At 43.5% G+C, this 18,400-nt stretch overlaps 2 protein-coding genes across 13 annotated transcripts; both read left to right on the forward strand.

Annotated features, from left to right (window-relative positions):
* The first annotated feature begins 526 nt into the window (after window positions 1-526).
* LOC117840829 (uncharacterized) lies at window positions 527-5,301 on the forward strand. Of its 12 annotated transcripts, none has more exons than XR_004637086.2 (4): window positions 527-1,921; window positions 3,013-3,141; window positions 4,197-4,849; window positions 4,952-5,301. XR_004637086.2 is itself a non-coding variant. In XM_034721366.2 (2 exons), the coding sequence occupies exons 1-2, from the start codon at window positions 739-741 to the stop codon at window positions 4,202-4,204; spliced, it is 1,191 nt and encodes a 396-aa protein (XP_034577257.1). In that variant the 5' UTR covers window positions 545-738; the 3' UTR covers window positions 4,205-4,926. The 12 variants fall into 12 exon arrangements, 1 of the variants encoding a protein (XP_034577257.1); XR_004637091.2 differs by having other exon boundaries at window positions 4,197-4,260; window positions 4,948-5,301; XR_004637092.2 differs by having other exon boundaries at window positions 4,197-4,260.
* Window positions 5,302-6,247: 946 nt separating this feature from the next.
* LOC117835524 (uncharacterized) lies at window positions 6,248-7,651 on the forward strand. The gene is made up of 3 exons (XM_072290492.1): window positions 6,248-6,789; window positions 6,843-6,981; window positions 7,175-7,651. The coding sequence occupies exons 1-3, from the start codon at window positions 6,506-6,508 to the stop codon at window positions 7,649-7,651; spliced, it is 900 nt and encodes a 299-aa protein (XP_072146593.1). The 5' UTR covers window positions 6,248-6,505.
* Window positions 7,652-18,400: the final 10,749 nt, after the last annotated feature.

Consider the following 18,400-nt stretch of genomic DNA (forward strand, 5'->3'; position numbering starts at 1 on the left):
TTATTCATGTTGTACCCTTTCTTGCCATTAGATTGACTCGCTTCGACCACATATCCATGGAATTTTCATTTTTTTATTGCAGTTTCTAATAAAAGCAACATGAACAAATGTAGTTGCAGACAGTCATTTCGGTTAGATTAATTGACCGTTGACTTTACAATTGGCAGAAGTTTTGTTCTACTGCCCCCATTCCAAGCACCTATTCTTTTTTCTTATTTGATCATGTTTTCGATACTCTTGAATCTTGACTTGCTCATATACTATTCGCAGTTGTTATCTCTCTAATTAATTTTTCCTCTGAAAAATCTAGCTACTCATTTCTGATGGTTTTGAACAAGAAAACACAACTACTGTCTCTTCTATGAAAAAGGAAAGACCCGGCTGATTTTCAGTCACAGTTACTGTGGCATTTTGTTCAACCTACCTGTCGAAGCTCTGCCAGCGACTGAGTGGTGGAAGCAGGGTGATAGTTGGGCAGGAGGAAGATTGCATGAAACCGGCGGCGAAAAAATTTGTTACCAAGTGTTCAAATTGCTAGGCAGGCATTCTATTTTTTTGACAATGATTGGGACTCAGTGTATGCTTCTATTACACATGTCGTTAAAATTAATGCTTCTGGAAAGGATTTGTTTTACCCGTAGTATTTGCTAGTTAGAAGAAGTTGGAATCTGTAAAGGAAAGCTGGTGCTGCTATGTTGCAGCCCATAGGTGTAGCCCAAGCCTCTTTCAGTCTGCCAAATGCCCCCGAAGTACGGAGAGGGGGAGAGAAAGATCGAGAAAACCACGTACGGAGGAGGCGGAGAGCCGCGACGCGAATCCGCGATGACATCCCCGGCGACCCTCGCGCCGCCGCTGGACAACGAGGATCTCCTCTCCTTAATCCTCATCCGCCTCCCACCGCTACCATCGTCCTTCTCCAGCGCCTCCCTCGTCTGTAAGCGCTGGCACCGCCTCGTCCGCGGCCCGGATTTCCTCCACCGCTTGCGCGCATTTCATCGAACACCTCCGGTGCTCGGCTTCTTCCACAACTCCCCGGACTCCCCCCGCTTCGTCGCAATTCAGGGGATGTCCGGCATCCGCATCGCCGCTGCGGTGCGGGATCTACGCAGGGACGGCGCCGGCGGCATGTGGTGGTTCGTCGACTGCCGCCATGGTCGCGCCCTTCTCCGCAGCCGCGATTGGGTCGATCTGCTTGTTTGGGATCCCATTACCGACCACCGCAGCTTAATCATCGTCCCCGACCAGGTGCGGGCAGGCGCGTCCGACTGCAATGCAGCGGTCCTCTGCCCGGGCGCCACTGGCTGCGGCTGCAGCCCCTTCAGTGTGGTTGTTGTATCCACCAGAGGACACTGCGCCTTCGCCTGCGTGTACTCGTCGCTAACCCGAGCGTGGGGCGAGCTGTTCTCCATTCCAACGCCATCACTGGAATGTGAGCTCACGGAGGAACCTGGCACCCTTGTTGGGGATGCAATGCATTGGCTACTTGGTGAGAGCAGCATACTTGAGTTTCGATTGGACGACCAAAGATTAGCTCTTGTTGAGCGCCCATTGGAGACGTTTTCTGTCTACAAGCGGAACATCCGTGTGCTGAGGTCCGAGGATGGCGTTCTTGGCCTCGCTGCTGTGAAGAATTTTAGTCTGCATCTATGGGCACGGGAGGCTGACCATTGTGGCACTGCAAAGTGGGTGCTGCGCAGAGCAATTGAACTCTGCACACTCCTTGAACTGCCATTGATGCAGCCTCGTGTGGGCTCCATTCCTGTCTGGATAAGTGGGCTTGGTGAGGATGGCAATGTAGTGTTTCTACGAACCACGGTCGGCATGTACGTGCTTTGGACCAAGACTATGCAGTTCAAGATGGTCACTAACAATGTACTCATGAAGACAGTTTATCCCTATGCTAAATTTTACTTCCTAGAAGGTAACAACAACTCTCCCTCATTATTTCCGTTGAAGTATACACTTTCTCTTAGTGATAATTAATGTCCACGTAATGGCTATTATTGAGCCAGGCCCATGTACCTTTCTGTTTTAGTCTGCTATGGAAGCCTGAACTATAGATTTAATTGCTTTTGATCTTCTATTTTGTGAAGCTGAGGTCTGTGATTATGAATTGTCATACTGGGTGACAATTGACAAGTAAACACTTCAATTTTTCTTATGGTCAATCAATTAAAACCATTATCTGACATCTCAATGCTTACTTGAGAAATCTTTTTCGAAATAATAACTGCCCTGTGATCTGTAGGAAAAAGCATGAATCTTGTGAGCATGCCAATGTGGCAAGCATAAATTTCACATCATTTCTGTATTTATTTTAAATTTTGTTGGTCTATTGATAATAAAAATAATACAACTGTGACTACAGAAGAATCTTCCATAACTTCTTATGGACAATTAGAAATGGGGTCAAAGTCTTATTCATACTTTCCATTTCAAGTGTGCACTGAAATTTGTGGTATTGCTGACATGTAAAATAACAAAAAGGAGAATAATATCGATATCTATATGGACTTTGATCAATTAAATGGTTGTTTAGTGCATTAAATTATTGTCATTTTGACTAGGTTGTTGGTCCAAACACCAATTATTTCTGTGTTAACGGTAATACAACCATTGAAAAATGCAACATAATACTGTCTCTGCTGAAAGCCATTGACTATAAAGACATGAAAAGAGAGTGATATACTTGTATAATATTTCCTTTTTGTAAAAAGCTGCAATGGAACAAACCTCTTGAGTTGCAGTGTGCTAATTTCATGAAGTTTCTTCTTTTACTCAAATTAGCATGCAAATATGCATTACCAAATCCACAAAAAAACAGTTATTTAGTATATCTCATCAATAATGTTCCATGCTTTAGGAACTCTATTAATTGCGAAGATCTTGTCAGGCCATTGAGCATCAAATCTTTCCTTTGTTTTTGTGTTGAGCATTGCATGATAGACTAACTTGAACAATGAATCTTAGTTGATAATTATTCAGGTCTAATGAATTAGTGTGCCCGGACAGGTAGCTTTAACGGGTTGCTCAAGCCATCTATTTTCTATCAACATGAACCTGTGGGATGAGAATAGGCCATGTATCTAACTGCATGTACAATCATTCGAAGCCAAAAATTAATTTGCATCAAAGTTCATGGTGAGTGGTGATTTGTTTGAGAGTATTGCATAATAAAAGGAACTTGGTAACTATGCCAAGGTTAGACTCTAATTTCTATTTGGTTCAAACCTGATGTTTGTGCTACAATACCTGTTCTGCTTTTCTTGATGAAACATGTTTGTTGTAATTAGTGAGTTTTCTAGGATATAACAGTGATAGTTAGGCATAATATTCAAAAGTAGCAGGCTACCCTTTCTTGGATAAATTATCTTTCCATGAGGAAGTAGCTGGTTACCTTTAGTTTTTTTTTATCGTGAAGTGTTAATCTGTTTGGAACCAACACAATCATTGTGTTTTCGACAGCCTGCCGCCTGATGTGAATGCAGTTCTGTCTTCCATAAGAGATGAAATGCACTTGTGGGGTATGGCTGGGGCTCGAGGAATTTTGCATCTCGTCGCCCTCATTCCACAGCTCGATTTTTTGTAGGTGTTTTTTCTGGTTCAGTTTTGGGTCAGGACCGGCTAGAAAAAGGAAGTGTAATAGTTTTTGGTTAGTGTGGTGGTGTTCAGGTTGTTTCTAAAAAACCTGTGTAAGTTTTCTCGGGTTCTATACCCTTTCTCCTTCTTAATGTATTGATACGCAGCTCTCCTGCGTGTTCGGAAAAAAAGAAAAAGTTAATCTGTTTTTTCTGCCTACATAAATTTTGAAAGACAGTTCAGGACGATGATCTTTGCTCATTTTTTCCATTTTGCTAATTCATTCATTGTTCAGTGCTGATTATTATGAGTTGAGTGATTGAGTCTAATTGTATTGAACAGCCCCTTGGATAATAGTACATGACTGCAAAAATTGGATTCTCCTTCTGACTTTCTGTTATTCTGGGCTAGCTTTCTGTTGCTGGTCAGTTGTGAGTGAGGTAGGAATAGCCGTGTTAGTAGTTCCTTTTTGATTTTCTGGATGTAATGAACTGTGAAATGTAAAGCTTATAGCCAGCTAAAGGGACTTGTGCTATCAATAAAAAGCTGGCCCCCTATGCCCCTGTTCTAACATTCTTCTTTTAATCTTTCTATTGTATGGTTCGGACTTCGGACAGGCCTTTGATCTGGACGGTGTTTCCTGGGATTAAGTATTGAAGAAATTTGATAACTGCAGTAACGGTATTAAACTTCTGCCTTATGATGCTACCATTACATTATTACTGCCTCCTTTTCTACATCACCAATTCTAACTTGACACATTTGTATTTTGTTTGAATGCAAGTCATTTCTGCAAGTACATGGCATCTTGAACCTTAACAATCAGCAGGACTTTTGACATAGAACATTCTCTGGATATTACCCTATGAAGTAAAGGGTTCAGAAACATGTGTATTGTGTAGCTGATAGTTATCTGTATGGCTTGTCTTTACCTATTATTGTTATTGGACATCTCCAATTCCACCATGGGCCAAGGTTGGTAGACACAGGAAATGATGTTGGTTGCATGTCTTAATTGTGTTAAAGCCGTTCAACGATTTTTTTTTCTGCAGGTTATTTTTCTTTTGTTCTAGAATGTGAGCTTTCACCGATCATTTGGTTGGTGTAGGTGATGGCATCAGGTTCATCAGAGTATAGCAATGCAGACCAGGAAACAAGATAAAAAATGTTACCTGGTGTTTGATGCAGAAAGCACTACTTTCTGTGCTCAGCAAGCATTAGCTCCTATGCTTTTGTCAGATGTTTAAATGCTTGATTCACTTTATCGAATGTATGAACATATTAAGTTTATACTGACTAGTTTGTATCATCATCCTTTCTAATTTCTGTCATCATTTGCACTGCTAAGCATGCTGGTTTCTGCTTTAGGTAGGCATGGAAGGATTGTGGGGCAAATGCTGACCGCAGAAAGTGTTTCATAGGCTGGAACTACAGTCATAATTAGTGCAGTCTGATCAGCTGCAGGGATGCGAAGCACGATGACATGTAGATATTGCCTTTGGTCATCAAGTAGATAGATCAACACTGGAACCAGATACGTTATGCTGTGAAATATCTAACTTCGTACTCTCACATTGTTTTGGTTTTCTTGTTTTCATGTTATAAGTTGTGGCCCATGACTGTTTTGGGTCAGTTTTGGTAGATAATAATATTTTGAAGTGCTGATCTTTGTAAACTGATCAGATCAGTTAGATAATAAAAGCTGTGCTATTTATGTCTTAAGGGCACATTGAATCGAAACTACAAGCAATCAGATTTGAGTTCCGGAGCCCCAAAATCAATTTCACACGGCCCAGATTGAGTTACCCCACTGCTGCTTCGCCATTGCCGCACGTTGAAGCTCCCGCACCACCAAATACCTCAAATCAAGCTCCTACTTCACCGAATCATGATCATTTCTGCTGGATTGAGCTCTTTAGACACCCTCACGACTTGGAAGAAGGGGACAGAAGATGGCTTTGCTTTGTCTTGGTTGGAGACGGGTATAGTTTTAGCTGCAATTTTCAGTCAAAGTAGCAGGTATCGAATACCATTACAGAATGGAAGTATGGAACCAAGTGAAGACAGTAACCAGTGATCCTGCTCTGATTGCTTAATTTGATTCCACTTTCATTTGCCTTACCCCTCGTTGAACCAAACACTGTCTAGATTACTACAACTTTCGAGGTTCATTGGCCATGCATCTAAATAATTTCAGGTGCAAAATTAATCAACTATAAAGTTGTAGATTTTTTCTTTTAGATAAATATAAAGCAATCAACTATCCTCCGAAGTCTACTACACAGAGCTTGGTTGTAGCGGCATCTTATGCTTGGCGCAAATGGCTAAGGATTTTTTTACCTAGGCACATGGGTGGCGGTCCAGTCTTCGGATTGAAAGTCAGTAATGTGCCTGCCTTTGTGTTTCTTTTTTAAGGCTGCGTACCATCTTGGTAGAGGCAGAGAGCTCTTCAAATTTTATTATATCACCTTGACGTAACGTTACTTGAAATTAATAAATATTACCATTTCAAAAAAAATATAATAGCAGTACAGCTCCAGCCGGCACCACCACGCCACCACCAGGTAAAGATTTGGTGCGAGTGAAAATTAATTACATACTTCCTACGGGCAGCAATAGATTAAATGGAGAAAGTTGGCACTTGGTAACTCTATATACAGTACATGTATCTCTTTGCTGGAGCTACTAAAACTGTATATATTTGCGTGTGAAACAAAATCATCTGGAAATATAACCTCACAAGAAAATCGGAAATATATACCCTGAAAAAAAGATTTCAAATATAATACTACCGCGCGCTGGCTTGCAATTCAAATGAACCAGTGAAAGCATCCAGCGCCGGCCGCCTCAGCCACCGCCTGTGTTTCAATTGTCGTCTCTGCCCTAGCCGGTCTTGCCTTGCCAACCACAGATCGACGCTGCAGGCATGGGTTCCTCCATGAGCCACCACAGCAGCAACACGCCGTCGACGGAGTCCATCCCGGCCGATGCCCTCGCCGAGATTCTCCTCCGCGTCCCACCTCACCCCACCTGCCTCGCCCGTGCCTCGCTCGCCGGCAAGGGCTTGCGGGGCGTCATCACCAGCCCCGACTTCCTCCGGACGTTCCGTAAGCGCCACAACAGCACGCGCCTCCGCTGCTGGGCTTCTTCCATGACGGCGGCATCCATAATGCCAGCAATTTCCTTCCCATCGGCGGCTCGTCGAACCGCGTCTCCGCTGCGGCCTTTGACCCCATGGAGCCCGGTTGGCGCGTCGTTGACAGCCGCCACGGTCGGGTCCTGCTGCGAAGCCCTGACCGGCTTCGCTTCCTGGTCTGGGAGCCCATGGCTGGGCGCCGGAGGTACATCGACGCTCCGCCGCCGCATCACGTGGAGCACTATAAGTTTAGCAACGCTGCGCTGGTCTGCACCACCGCGCACGAAGAAGGCCACGGCAATTGCCATGACTGCCCGTTGAGCATCATCTTTGTTGTAACCCCACGCCGGGCAGGTACGACGGTAGTCTACCTCTACTCCTCGGAGATTGTGGAACGAGGTGGCCACCGGAGATTTCTCGCCATTGATGATCACCGAGAGGCCCGTTGTTCTTCTGCAGAACGTCCTGTACTGGACGATGGCTGGAGTCATGGGGTCTCAGGAAGGTATCCTGAGCTTCGAGCTGGAGGCGCAAAGGCTGTACCTTATCGGGCAGCCGGCTTACATTTTCGATCCCGAGCGCGAACACGTGCAGGTGATGAAGGTGGAGGACGGCAAGCTTGGACTGGTCGCCGCGTGTGGCTTATCCCTCCAGCTGTGGGGGCTCGTTGAGTACAATGGCGAGGGCAGGGAGCGGTGGGTGCTGGACCGGGAGACATACTTGGATGCTGACATGGCTCCCCCGGAGCCGATTTTCGAAGACTACTACGTGATCTGGATTTTGGGTGTGGAAGGTAGCATTGTTTTCTTGCGCACCGAGGCTGGGATCTTTGAGGTGGACCTGCAGACCGAGGAGTTCAAGAGGCTGTGGGATGGGAACGTGATCAAAACATTGTATCCCTACAGAAGCTTTTATCGTCAAGGTTCTACCATCTAGCTTATAAAGCTATTTCTTTATGCTTTTATTTCATAATCTAGTTCATTCCTGATGAGATGTCTGATCAGATTTGAATTTCTTCATTTGTTAACAGCACTGCCTGGGAGAATCAATACTATAGATGTCCATGCCGACACGAAGCCCCATTTTTTGCCCGTCCCAAGCACGACCCGGCCCGTAACTCTTCGGGCTCAGGCTGGCCCGGCCCGATGGCTCGTGCTGAGCGTGGGTCGGCATCTCGGCCCGACGGACGGCCCGGCCTGGCACGATTTTACTATGCCAGCCCAAAATGGCCCATTAACTGCCTCCCAACTGGCCCAACAACAACATACCAATCTGACCTGCTAACTCTCACCCGTCACCCCTTCCTCTCCCTATCTACTGCCCATTGCTGTCTCCCTATCTCACATCTTCCCACCTCCCCTCCATGGCTCCATCCTCCCCTTCCTCTCCAACCTCCACCTCCCTTCCGACCGGCATCGGTGGTGGCGGCGCGTGGGGTTGGGAGTGGCGGTGCTGGCGCGGGAGGTCGGGAGTGGCTGTGGCAGCGCGGGAGACCGAGAGCGGTGGCGCAAGGGGCTAGGAGCGGCTGCGGCGATGCGGGGTGCCGGGAGCGCGGCGTGAGGAGCCGGCAGCGGCGGCGGCGACGTGGAGGCCGGGAGCGGTGGCGTGAGGAGCCGGCAGCAGCGGCAACGACGTGGAGGCCGGGAGCGGCGGCGTGAGGGCCCGGCAGTGGCGGTGGCGGCGCGGGGGACCGGCAGCGGTGGTGGCGGCGTGGGAGGCTGGGAGCGGCGGGGAGGCCGGCAGTAGCCAGCGGCGGCGGTGCGAGGTCTGCCGTGCCTCACGGTGGCCCGAAGCCGGCCGTGCTTGACGGGCCGACCCGGCACGGAAAAGGCACTACGGGCCCATGCTTGGGCCACCGGTGTAGCCCGTGGGTCGGCCCAACATGGCACGACGTTGGCATCGTGATGGGCCAGGCCCGGCACAAAAGTTAACGGGCCTTGCCGGGCCCGTGCCGGACCGGGCCGAGCGGCCCAAATGGACAACTATAACCAGTACTCCTGCAGGTAGCATTAGCATATTAGTGACAATTTCTGCAGACAAGCATGCATTTTTTCTGAAGTTGAGATAGAATTTCTTTGGTTCTGTTCATCATTCCCCATCTTGAGTCTCACTTGTTGTCATTATATGAATGTTCGATGCATTGACATGAAAAAGGGACCGATATGCGTTTCTACTATTTGATGATTTAATTCGAATATGCAGAAAATGGTGACACACTTATTTTTTTGTGTCCAATTAGTGTTTGCTTTCATTTGTACTTGTAAAGAAGTAGGTTGGAACGCCTGGGGGTGTTAAACTTTCTGACCAATCATCATCCTAATTTCACAGTTATAATATAATAGTTCTATCTCACCAAACATTTTGTTCAATTAGTAAATATACCCGTGTGTTGCAACGGGTTCACAAGGATTAGACGAAAGCAGGAACCACAACACATCATTGTGAGTTCTTTTTTTAAAATGAACCTAAATAAATAGCACAATCGGTCTTGAATTGCAAACACAACAAACCACCGGTGGAAAACTCACCTTTAGTCTCGGTTGGATAGGATCATAGATCCTGAAAATCCAACCAGGACTATCTATTCAGGACAAAAGGGGGTTGTCTTTAGTCACGGGTCATGCACGTACCCCCTTTAAGTACTAAAGACCTTTTTTGTTAATTTTTTTCCTTATTAATGCTAATTGTTTCTTCACATATATATATACGTATACATCTTCAGCGCACACTACTTACACGTATACACTTGTATTTTATGCAAGTCGTATATATATTTCATGATAGTATATATATATATATATAATTCTTAGTATATTATACACATCAAACTAGTATACACATCAAACTAGTATTTATACAATTACTATATATATAATAATTTGTCCTCTTCGTTCTTAGGATCCTCCCATTGTGGTGTTGCTCAGTTCGGCTATTGAATGTCCATCATAATAAAATTCTCCAACGGGATTTATGACCTCGTCCACTATAAATCCTATGAGCGCTTCTTAGATCGCCAAAAGCCTCTCCTTCTCCAAGAGTTCTTCTCTAATATGCATCATCTGTAATTTGGAAATATGTGAATGTTACACCAACAATTAAATATAAGGAGCTAGAAAATAATTAATTATTAATAGTTTTATTTTACATACAGCTATATTTTCTGATGATATCACCTTGTCCCGCACAAAATTGTTCATGTGCTAACAGACGTAGTATCCATATAAATTATTGCCTTGTTCCCATCTTAAGCACTTTAGTGGGAAAAAACAAGTTGTGAAATATTCGTCTTATAGAATGTACAAAATATACAAACTTCATACGTACCGGGAACATTGTATTGAATGTAAGTTTTTCTTTGAATTCACCAAGGTGAGTCTTACGAAATCATTTCCATGCGTTGCGAATTAAAATAATGAATGATACAGTGTTAGGTGAAAATTTAGGAAACAAATTTTTGCATAGAGATAAAGGTCCAGAATTATTACAAGTTTAGCATGCCTTGAATATCTTTGTACTCTGCCTATGGTTTTCTCAATGAATCGAATACAATAACGTTGCTTTTATCAATCATAATTACAAGGAGAATCCAGTGGAAATTGCATACATAAATGTTCATATTAGAACTAGCTAACATTAATTAGGTAAGGAAAAGGAAAACGAAAATAGACGGTACCCACACTTACTTAAAGTTGTATGGCAGTGGTATGTATTGCTTGTAATTTTGTTGCTCCAAGAAATTGTATATTGTGTCCAATATAGACTTTGGTTGATCCTGTATCTGATCTTGGTGAACGATCAATGGATCCATGAAGCCAACATTGAAATACGATTCTCTGCGACACCTTTGAATTAACATGCTACATAAAATGAAAGACAAAGTTAGTAGGATGACGCACACACACAATAATGATCTGAGCCAAAATTTACATCTTGATAACCAGACACTTACAGAACCCAGGCGCTGATTAGAGAGACGTCAAGGGCATCCTGATGGTACACTTCATTTATATCCTTGAATTGCAACCACAGGAGTTTCTCACCTTCGTCGAAAAAAATGAATCGGTTTAACATGAAGAACAAACATGAGCCTTTCCCTGGCCGACTGCTCCATGTACCATTGATGGAATTCTTACATCTTCGTAGAGAGCTTCTGTACCAATTCAAGCCTTACTAGAGGCTTACCTACCTCAATGGGCCATTTAGGTATAATCTTTTCTGGAGCTAGCGGTTTAGCTTGCCCTAGAACTTTAGCAAGCAACAGACCTGTATCTTCCATAAATGTAATGACTTGGATTTGTTGTTCTAAGGGCATTGCTGCTATAGCTTGAGCATCTTTATCTGTTTGCTCCCAAAGCTGATAAGGACATCGCAATGCTAGACACACACGAGTCATGGTCTTCCCCAAGTTACAATTCGTCACCAACTCGGTCGTCGCGTTCGTTTCGGATTCAGCCGACACCCCTGCACGGTTTCGGCCATATCTCCCTCATACGACATCGAAACAAGGTGTTCTTTGATGCGTTGGAACGGGAACGATGACGCCGCTCTTTTGGTTCTAGTCCTAGCTCCAGAAGGTTCGTGGATCATTCTGTGTGACCATGACAAGTTGCTGCATCACCAGTTTTGGGCCAACTTGGCCTTATATCATGTCGGGCCTTAAGCCCAAGTTGTGGGTGCCCCCTTTCTGGTCGCCCCCAACCCTAGTTCGCCCCTTTTAATATAAACTCAGTAGCCACCACCTTAGAAACTCAGGTTTTGTTTAGTTCTAGTTTCCTTTGAGAAACTGAGATTGATTCGTTGTAACTGTGGCGACAAGTCCTTTATAGTGATCCAGGGCCCCTGTTCTAGTTCTCCTCGACTGTGTCAATTAGTCCTTTCGAATTGAGAGCTTGAACCCTTCTTTACTTCATTCATATTTGTAATATCAGATTGCGTGTTTATTCTTTCTTGCTTGTGTCCTTTGATTCACTTGTAGGGAAAGCCTTCTCGGCGAGGTCAATCAAGTGGTGCTTGGTTAATAACCAATGGAGTAGTGGTGTAGTGGTTGCAGGGATTCGAATCGTGTCTGATTAGAAGCCCAGATCATCAACGTCGAGTCTCCACCAATCGATTTATCATTACCTTTCGGAAGATCGGGCCAGTGCTACATCAAAAGCTGGGGGACAATACGACTGGAAGATGACTCTCCTCATTTTTCTTCTGATAAGACTTAACTAATGAACACTCGTAGTTCGATAGTAAAGTCTTCTTTACTTCTTTTTTCATGCCAATAAATTTTTTTTTCATGCCATCTCCTTTGCTTTTCTTTCTGCAGCTTTTTTCCCAAACCACTCCCTTACATATACTTGCGATGCCTCCTGCAATTCCTCAGGAGTCATATCGCCTGCTAGCTTCTGAATGGGTTCACACTTCTTTGTTTTCTTAATAGGTTCTTTCGCCTTTGGCTTCCTTGGTTTGGAAGGTGGTGGTCGCAACTTCTTGAAAGGTGCTGCAGGTTCCTTGCTCGCACCAGAGTTTAGTCCCAGTGACGGTGATCGGGGAGGGGTGTTTTGGTCTTCGTCGCTCGCACCACCCGGATTAGATGGAGAAGGAGACGATGATCGAGCAGGATGCAATGATCCCAGTGGTGATGACGGTCTTGGAGGTGGATGTGCTGGAGATGACGGTCTTGAGTTCCTAGGAGATGGTGTTTGCGGGGGATCTATGGGGAGCAATGATGTCTTCTTGCAGGGGATGATGATGTAGCGTTTGCGCCATAGAATGATACCATAAAGTGCATCTCCTAGTGTCCTTTCCCCGTCACCTTCCGGGAGGTCGAGCTCTAGGTCTTCATATTGACTATCACAAATCTGCTCTAGGCCAACGCTGGAGTAGCCAGGTGGAATCTCCATGCCATGGCTTGTCTAGCTTGGCAGGATTGGTAAAGCACTTTCGTATGCCACCTGTACATATAGGAGACATAAATAAGTTATTAAACTCCCGAGGCGTGGATCAATTGAGATAATTGCATAAATTATATATATGTATACCTTAATAGTGATGTTGCCAAATGATCTATACAGCTCACATTAGGTGCGCTGAGTGATGTCATCCATAGGGTACCGTTGGTTGTCCTGTGCAACCACGGGTAATCTTAGCATGTTCTCATCGGGGACCCCTGTGGCAGCACAGCTGCTTCGGAGTTGAGAAGGGCTGACGACGATGTTGGGATCCGGCAGTGCTCTAGATTGGACCATCTCAGTAACTGCCAGGGCCACTTGCTAATTAATTTATTCCTGCATTCTTACTTCTTGTGAATGCACTTTAGCTTCTAACATGCGTCGCCAGCTCTCCTCTTGGTATTCCTGTCTTCTCTTCCAACTTCTGTATGTGTTGATGTCCATACAGAAAGCAAACTTCCACGAAACGACCCCGAAGCCTCGGCAACGTCCTGGGTGTTCAGGATTCCTGAGCACCAAAGTGAGCTCATCGTTCTCTCCATCAACCTTCAACTTTCCCGCTTTAGCATCTTCAATGTTTTGGATAAGTCTGAGGGCCTTCTGACGTATTGTTTTATTGAACATAAGTGTCCCATCCTCTTGGCTCATGTTGCCTCTATGAGTGTAATACCAATTCTTTGATTGATCAGGCTAGTCAATAGTCGCTAGTACGATACCTCGATCGAATAAGTTTGTTCCATCCTTTTCCATTTGGGAATTGCACTCATGTAACCACCTCACCCTAGATGATGATGGTACTCTTTCTTCTAGGCCTTGGTTGAGTTGACACGAACCTTGTTTGCACTACCTTCATCATGTTGTATTCCAGAAATGAGTTCCTGTGGTCCCTTAACTTTGGCCAGTCATTAAAATCTGGAGTTCAGCCCTTCTTGATAAAGTTGGCATCCAGATTCTTCTTAAAGGTTTGGAATTGGGTTGCCATCTTCTTCAGCGTCCAGTCTTTCAGAACTTTTTCTTCGACACTATCAAGAAGTGTGAAGTGTTTCTTGACATTTGCCCACAACATATCCTTCTGTGTCTGTGGGAGCACGTATGGATCATTTTGTTTACCCTTCCATTCTCTAATGCTGATGGGCACGTTGTCCCTTACAATAGCCCCGTATTGACTCACGAACTTTCTAACCACATTTTGAGGAGCAATTGGCTGGCCCTCTTCTGTCACTTCGATAATGTGGAGCCTTCCCTCATTACCTATGTACGACCTCGTGGCTTATTTCGCTTCATCGATCCAGAGGGCTAATAGTTCAAGATTTGTTAATTAGTACATAGTAATAATGAATATGAATTTATAGATGGGATAAAACAATGAAAATGATATATACCTCGCCGGAACCTTCCATCACGGCAAGGTTTTGTTCCGCATTGTAATCAACACCGTGCTCAGGCTCATCATTGCCATCATCGGACATGTTGAGGATCATGTCCACCTGGCTACCCTCATCCTCGGTGTAGGTTCTTGGAACGTTGGAGCCACTACCGCAAGCAATAATCTGCTCCATTATATACCTTGCATCCTCTTCATCTCCCATCTCATTTAATAATGATATTAGTTAAACACACATGTAATCATAGATACATTAAATTAAAAATTGTATCAAGTAGTACAATTAATGTATAAACATGAAATCATAGAATGTACAAAAGAAACTTGTGAAATATACACATGAAATATAATTGAGACCCATTAATGAGGAAGGATAAATCTTCACAGTAAGCCTCTAATAAGATACTTGTGAAATATACCGTTGATTACATCCGAACATTAAAATTGTCTTACTTGCTCTTGAAATTTGAAATACAAGATACTGGGAATTGAAATGCCTCTAATAAGATTCCTCATAGTAAACCCTCATATAACTACAAGTGAAAGCATGTTACATACTAGAACAATCGACCATAAATTCATAAAATACCTAATATTTGGACATCGATGCCAAAAAAGCCACGTGCGTGACTGTTTATTTTCTAAATGAAGTTTTGTTCACATTAACTACCAATGAGTTCAGAAAATTAATATCACACTAATGACATGTATATACAATTAAAAGAAACTTGTGAAATATACAATTTTTTCTAAGTACTTAAAATAATTTGTACAATTTTTCTATAAGTATTTAAACTAATTTCTCTAAGTATTTATGCTAATTTGTACAATTTTCCTAAGTATTTAAACTACTAATTTGTATTAATTTTTCTAAGTATTTAAACTAGTTCATACTAATTTTCTAAGGATTAAATGTAATCTATACAAATTACACATTAAAAATAGTAAAAAATGGTGCTTGCATCAGTAAGCCCCATTTGTGTGTGTGTGTTGGGGGGAGGGGGCGGGGGAGGGGGGGGGGGTGCCCGTACAGGTGGGGTGGGTGGACGGCGTGGCGGGCAAACGGCGGTCGGAGAGATGGCAGACGGCGGGACGGTGGGACGGCGAACGACGGGCCGGGAGGGCATTGCCGGGGATTCGGGCGCGGAGGTGAAGGGGTGACCGGGGATCCAGGATGCGGAGGTGAAATACGGCGGTGGATCAGCGTATGGCGGTGTGGTGGTGACACGTGAGGGGAGGCTGGGGGAGGGCACTGGGGAGACAAGGCAGGGGAGAAGAGGGCAGATGTTATAAGCCCCCCTCCCTTAGTTCCAGGCTGACTTTGCAACCGGGACTAAAGGGCCTTTAGTCCCATTTGCCAATTCAACACGGGACTCCCCCTTTAGTCCCAGTTGCAAATTCCTATCGGGACTAAAGGGTGCTTTTCACGCAGGAGATGAAAAAGCACCCTTTAGTCCCAGTTGGAATTTGCAACCGCGACTAAAAGCCCCCTTTTTATTTCCCACTGCTTTTGTAATTTTAATTTATATATGTTTTAAGTTGGTTTGCACTAGTTTTGTTAAAGGAAAATAGAAAGTTTACATATTTTGAACATGCAAAAATATATTAAATTAACAAGTATATTTATAGTTAGTTTGAATCAGTCATTAATTCTATACTAGTTGATTAAGTTTCTAAAATAATTATTTTAATGCATTAGTATCAACAACAAACTCTTCAATTAAATAATTTAACACACAAAAAATGCAATTGATGTATGTGGTGAAGTTAACATTGTTTATATTGATCGAATAAAGGTTCATCATAGAGCATTATAATGTAATTGAAAGGTTCTTATGGCCATAGAGCATTACATAAAGGTGCACCATATTTAGTGCATTGCAATGTAACGTTAAAAAACTTCTTCTTGACAAAAGTTCCTTGGTCATGATTGTGGTGTAAGTACGGAGCCTCTTCTTTCGCTAGCATGATGCTTGAGTCAACTTCGACAGGGAATGGAGGCATGCCATCAAACTGATCATAATCATCTGACTTGTCTATTTTGTCCTTGACTCCCATGATTTTTCTTTTATCTAGAAGAACTATGTGACTCTTTGGCTCCCATGGTTTTTCTTTATCTTCTAAATTTTTCTTGGGTTTGCTAGACATGTTCTTCACTTAGAAAACCTGATGCACATCATTGGCAATGACGAATGGTTCATCATTGTATCTAGTCTTGGTCAGGTCCACTATTGTCATTCCATAATGATCTTTCGTTACGCCACCTCCAGTTAGCTTCACTCATTGACAATGAAATAGAGGGATGTTCAGCGGTCCGTATTCGAGTTCCTAGATCTCCTTTGTGAAACCATAATATGAGTCCTTGCTCCTGCTGCTGTCTATGGCATCTATACAGACACCACTATTTTGGTTAGTGCTTTTTTGGTCTTGGGCTCTTGTGTAAAATGTATAACTATTTATCTCGTAACCTTGGTATTTCACGATTGTGCTAGAAAGTCCCCTGGCTAACTAAGCAAGATGTTTGTGAATCGTGGAGTTACCCATAAGGTGTTGATTCAACCAAGAGGGAAAAGTATCCATGTGATGACATATAATCCAGACATCGGATTTTGTCAGGTATTGGAAAAATAGAATCTGCTTGTGTTCCTCGATATACAGAGCCACAAAGGATGATTGTTGCATAACCGTGAAGTGTGATTTATGGAACTAATCACTATCATTGCTCAAACTTGATTTCCTTCCAAGGGTGCCCATTCCCCGTAGCCTCCCCTTGTGGCGTCATGTTGGAACCCCAATCAAATTAATTGAGTCAATAAAATCAACACAAAATTCAATGACCTCCTCTGTTCCATATCCCTTGGCAATGCTTCCTTCTGGACGGTCACGATTAAGAATATAGTTTTTTAGACTGACATGAGCCTCTCGAAAAGTCACATATTGTGCAGGAATACTGGACCGAGAATAGTAATCTCTTTGACTAGATGAACTAGGAGGTGCGTCATAATATTGAAGAAGGATGGTGGAAATACCAACTCAAAGCTGACAAGACATTGTACCACATCGTTCTGTATCTTTAGTAGCTTGGTTGGATTGATTGCCTTCTGCGAAATCGCATTGAGAAACACGCATAGCTTTACAAGCGCCAATCGTACATTCTCTAGTAGAATAACCCTCAGTGCAACTGGAAGCAACTGGGTCATGAACATGTGGTAATCATGGGCCTTTAGATTTGTGAACTTCTTTTCTTTCATATTTATTATTCCCTTTATATTTGAGGAGTACCCGAACGAAAGCCCGATACTATTCATGCATTCAAACATGCTATCCTTCTCTTCCTTGCTGAGAGTGTAACTGGCAGAACGTAAGTAGTGCTGTTCTTTATCTCTCATTTTCGGATGTAGGTCATCTCATTGCTTCATACATTTTAGGTCCTGTCATGCTTCCAATGTATATTTTGAGTTCCCATAACAACCCATGTAGCCTAGCACATTCACGCAAAGATTCTTCGTTAAGTGCATCACGCCTATTGCGTTGCGGACCTCTAGGATTTCCCAATAAGGTAGCTCCCAAAATATAAACTTCTTCTTCCACATGGGTGCACGTCCGTTATCATTGTTCAGAATAGGTTCACTACCAAGATCCTTTCCAAATACTACCCTTACATCCTTGATCATCTCAAATACATGCTTTCCATTATGGTGTGCAGGTTTTTTTACGATGGTCTGGCGCCCCTTTAAATGCATTCATTTCTTTCTTAACGGGTGGTTAGCAGGAAGAAATCGACGATGGCTCATATCCACGACCTTCCTACAGTGTTTAAAATACATCCTGTCTGTGTCATCTAAACTATGGGTGTAGGCCCGATATCCCTTGTTTGTATGTCCTGAAAGGTTACTCAGTGCAGACCAATCATTGATGGTTATGAACAACAATGCTCGTAGGTTAAATCTCTCTTGTTTATCCTCATCCCATACACGTACACCTTCTTCCTTCCAGAGCAGTAAAAGTTCATTAACCAAGGGTCTTAGGTACACGTCAATGTTGTTGCCAGGTTGTTTTGGGCCTTGGATAAACACTGGTATCATAATGAACTTCCACTTCATACACAACCAAGGAGGAAGGTTGAACATACATAGGGTCATAGGCCAAGTACCATGACCACTACTCAACTCACCAAATAGATTGAATCCATCAGTACTTAAACCAAACCATATGTTCCTTTCATCACTTTCAAAGTCCGGGAATGCTCTATCAATTGATCTCCACTGGGCCCCATCCGTGGGGTGTCTCAGCATCTCATCTTGCTTACGTTCTTCTTTGTGCCATTGCATCAACTTAGCATTCACCTTGTTTCTAAACAAA

This window comes from Setaria viridis, chromosome 9 (assembly GCF_005286985.2).
Source record: "Setaria viridis chromosome 9, Setaria_viridis_v4.0, whole genome shotgun sequence".
NCBI lineage: Eukaryota > Viridiplantae > Streptophyta > Magnoliopsida > Poales > Poaceae > Setaria > Setaria viridis.

Bases quoted from the DNA above. Each gene is read 5' to 3' on its own strand.
- LOC117840829 (XM_034721366.2), top strand. From the start codon at position 739: ATGCCCCCGAAGTACGGAGAGGGGGAGAGAAAGATCGAGAAAACCACG.
- LOC117835524 (XM_072290492.1), top strand. From the start codon at position 6,506: ATGGGTTCCTCCATGAGCCACCACAGCAGCAACACGCCGTCGACGGAG. The intron at 6,790-6,842 runs GTCTCCGCTGCG...CGTCGTTGACAG, and splicing joins TCGGCGGCTCGTCGAACCGC to CCGCCACGGTCGGGTCCTGC. The intron at 6,982-7,174 runs GTCTGCACCACC...GTTCTTCTGCAG, and splicing joins AGTTTAGCAACGCTGCGCTG to AACGTCCTGTACTGGACGAT.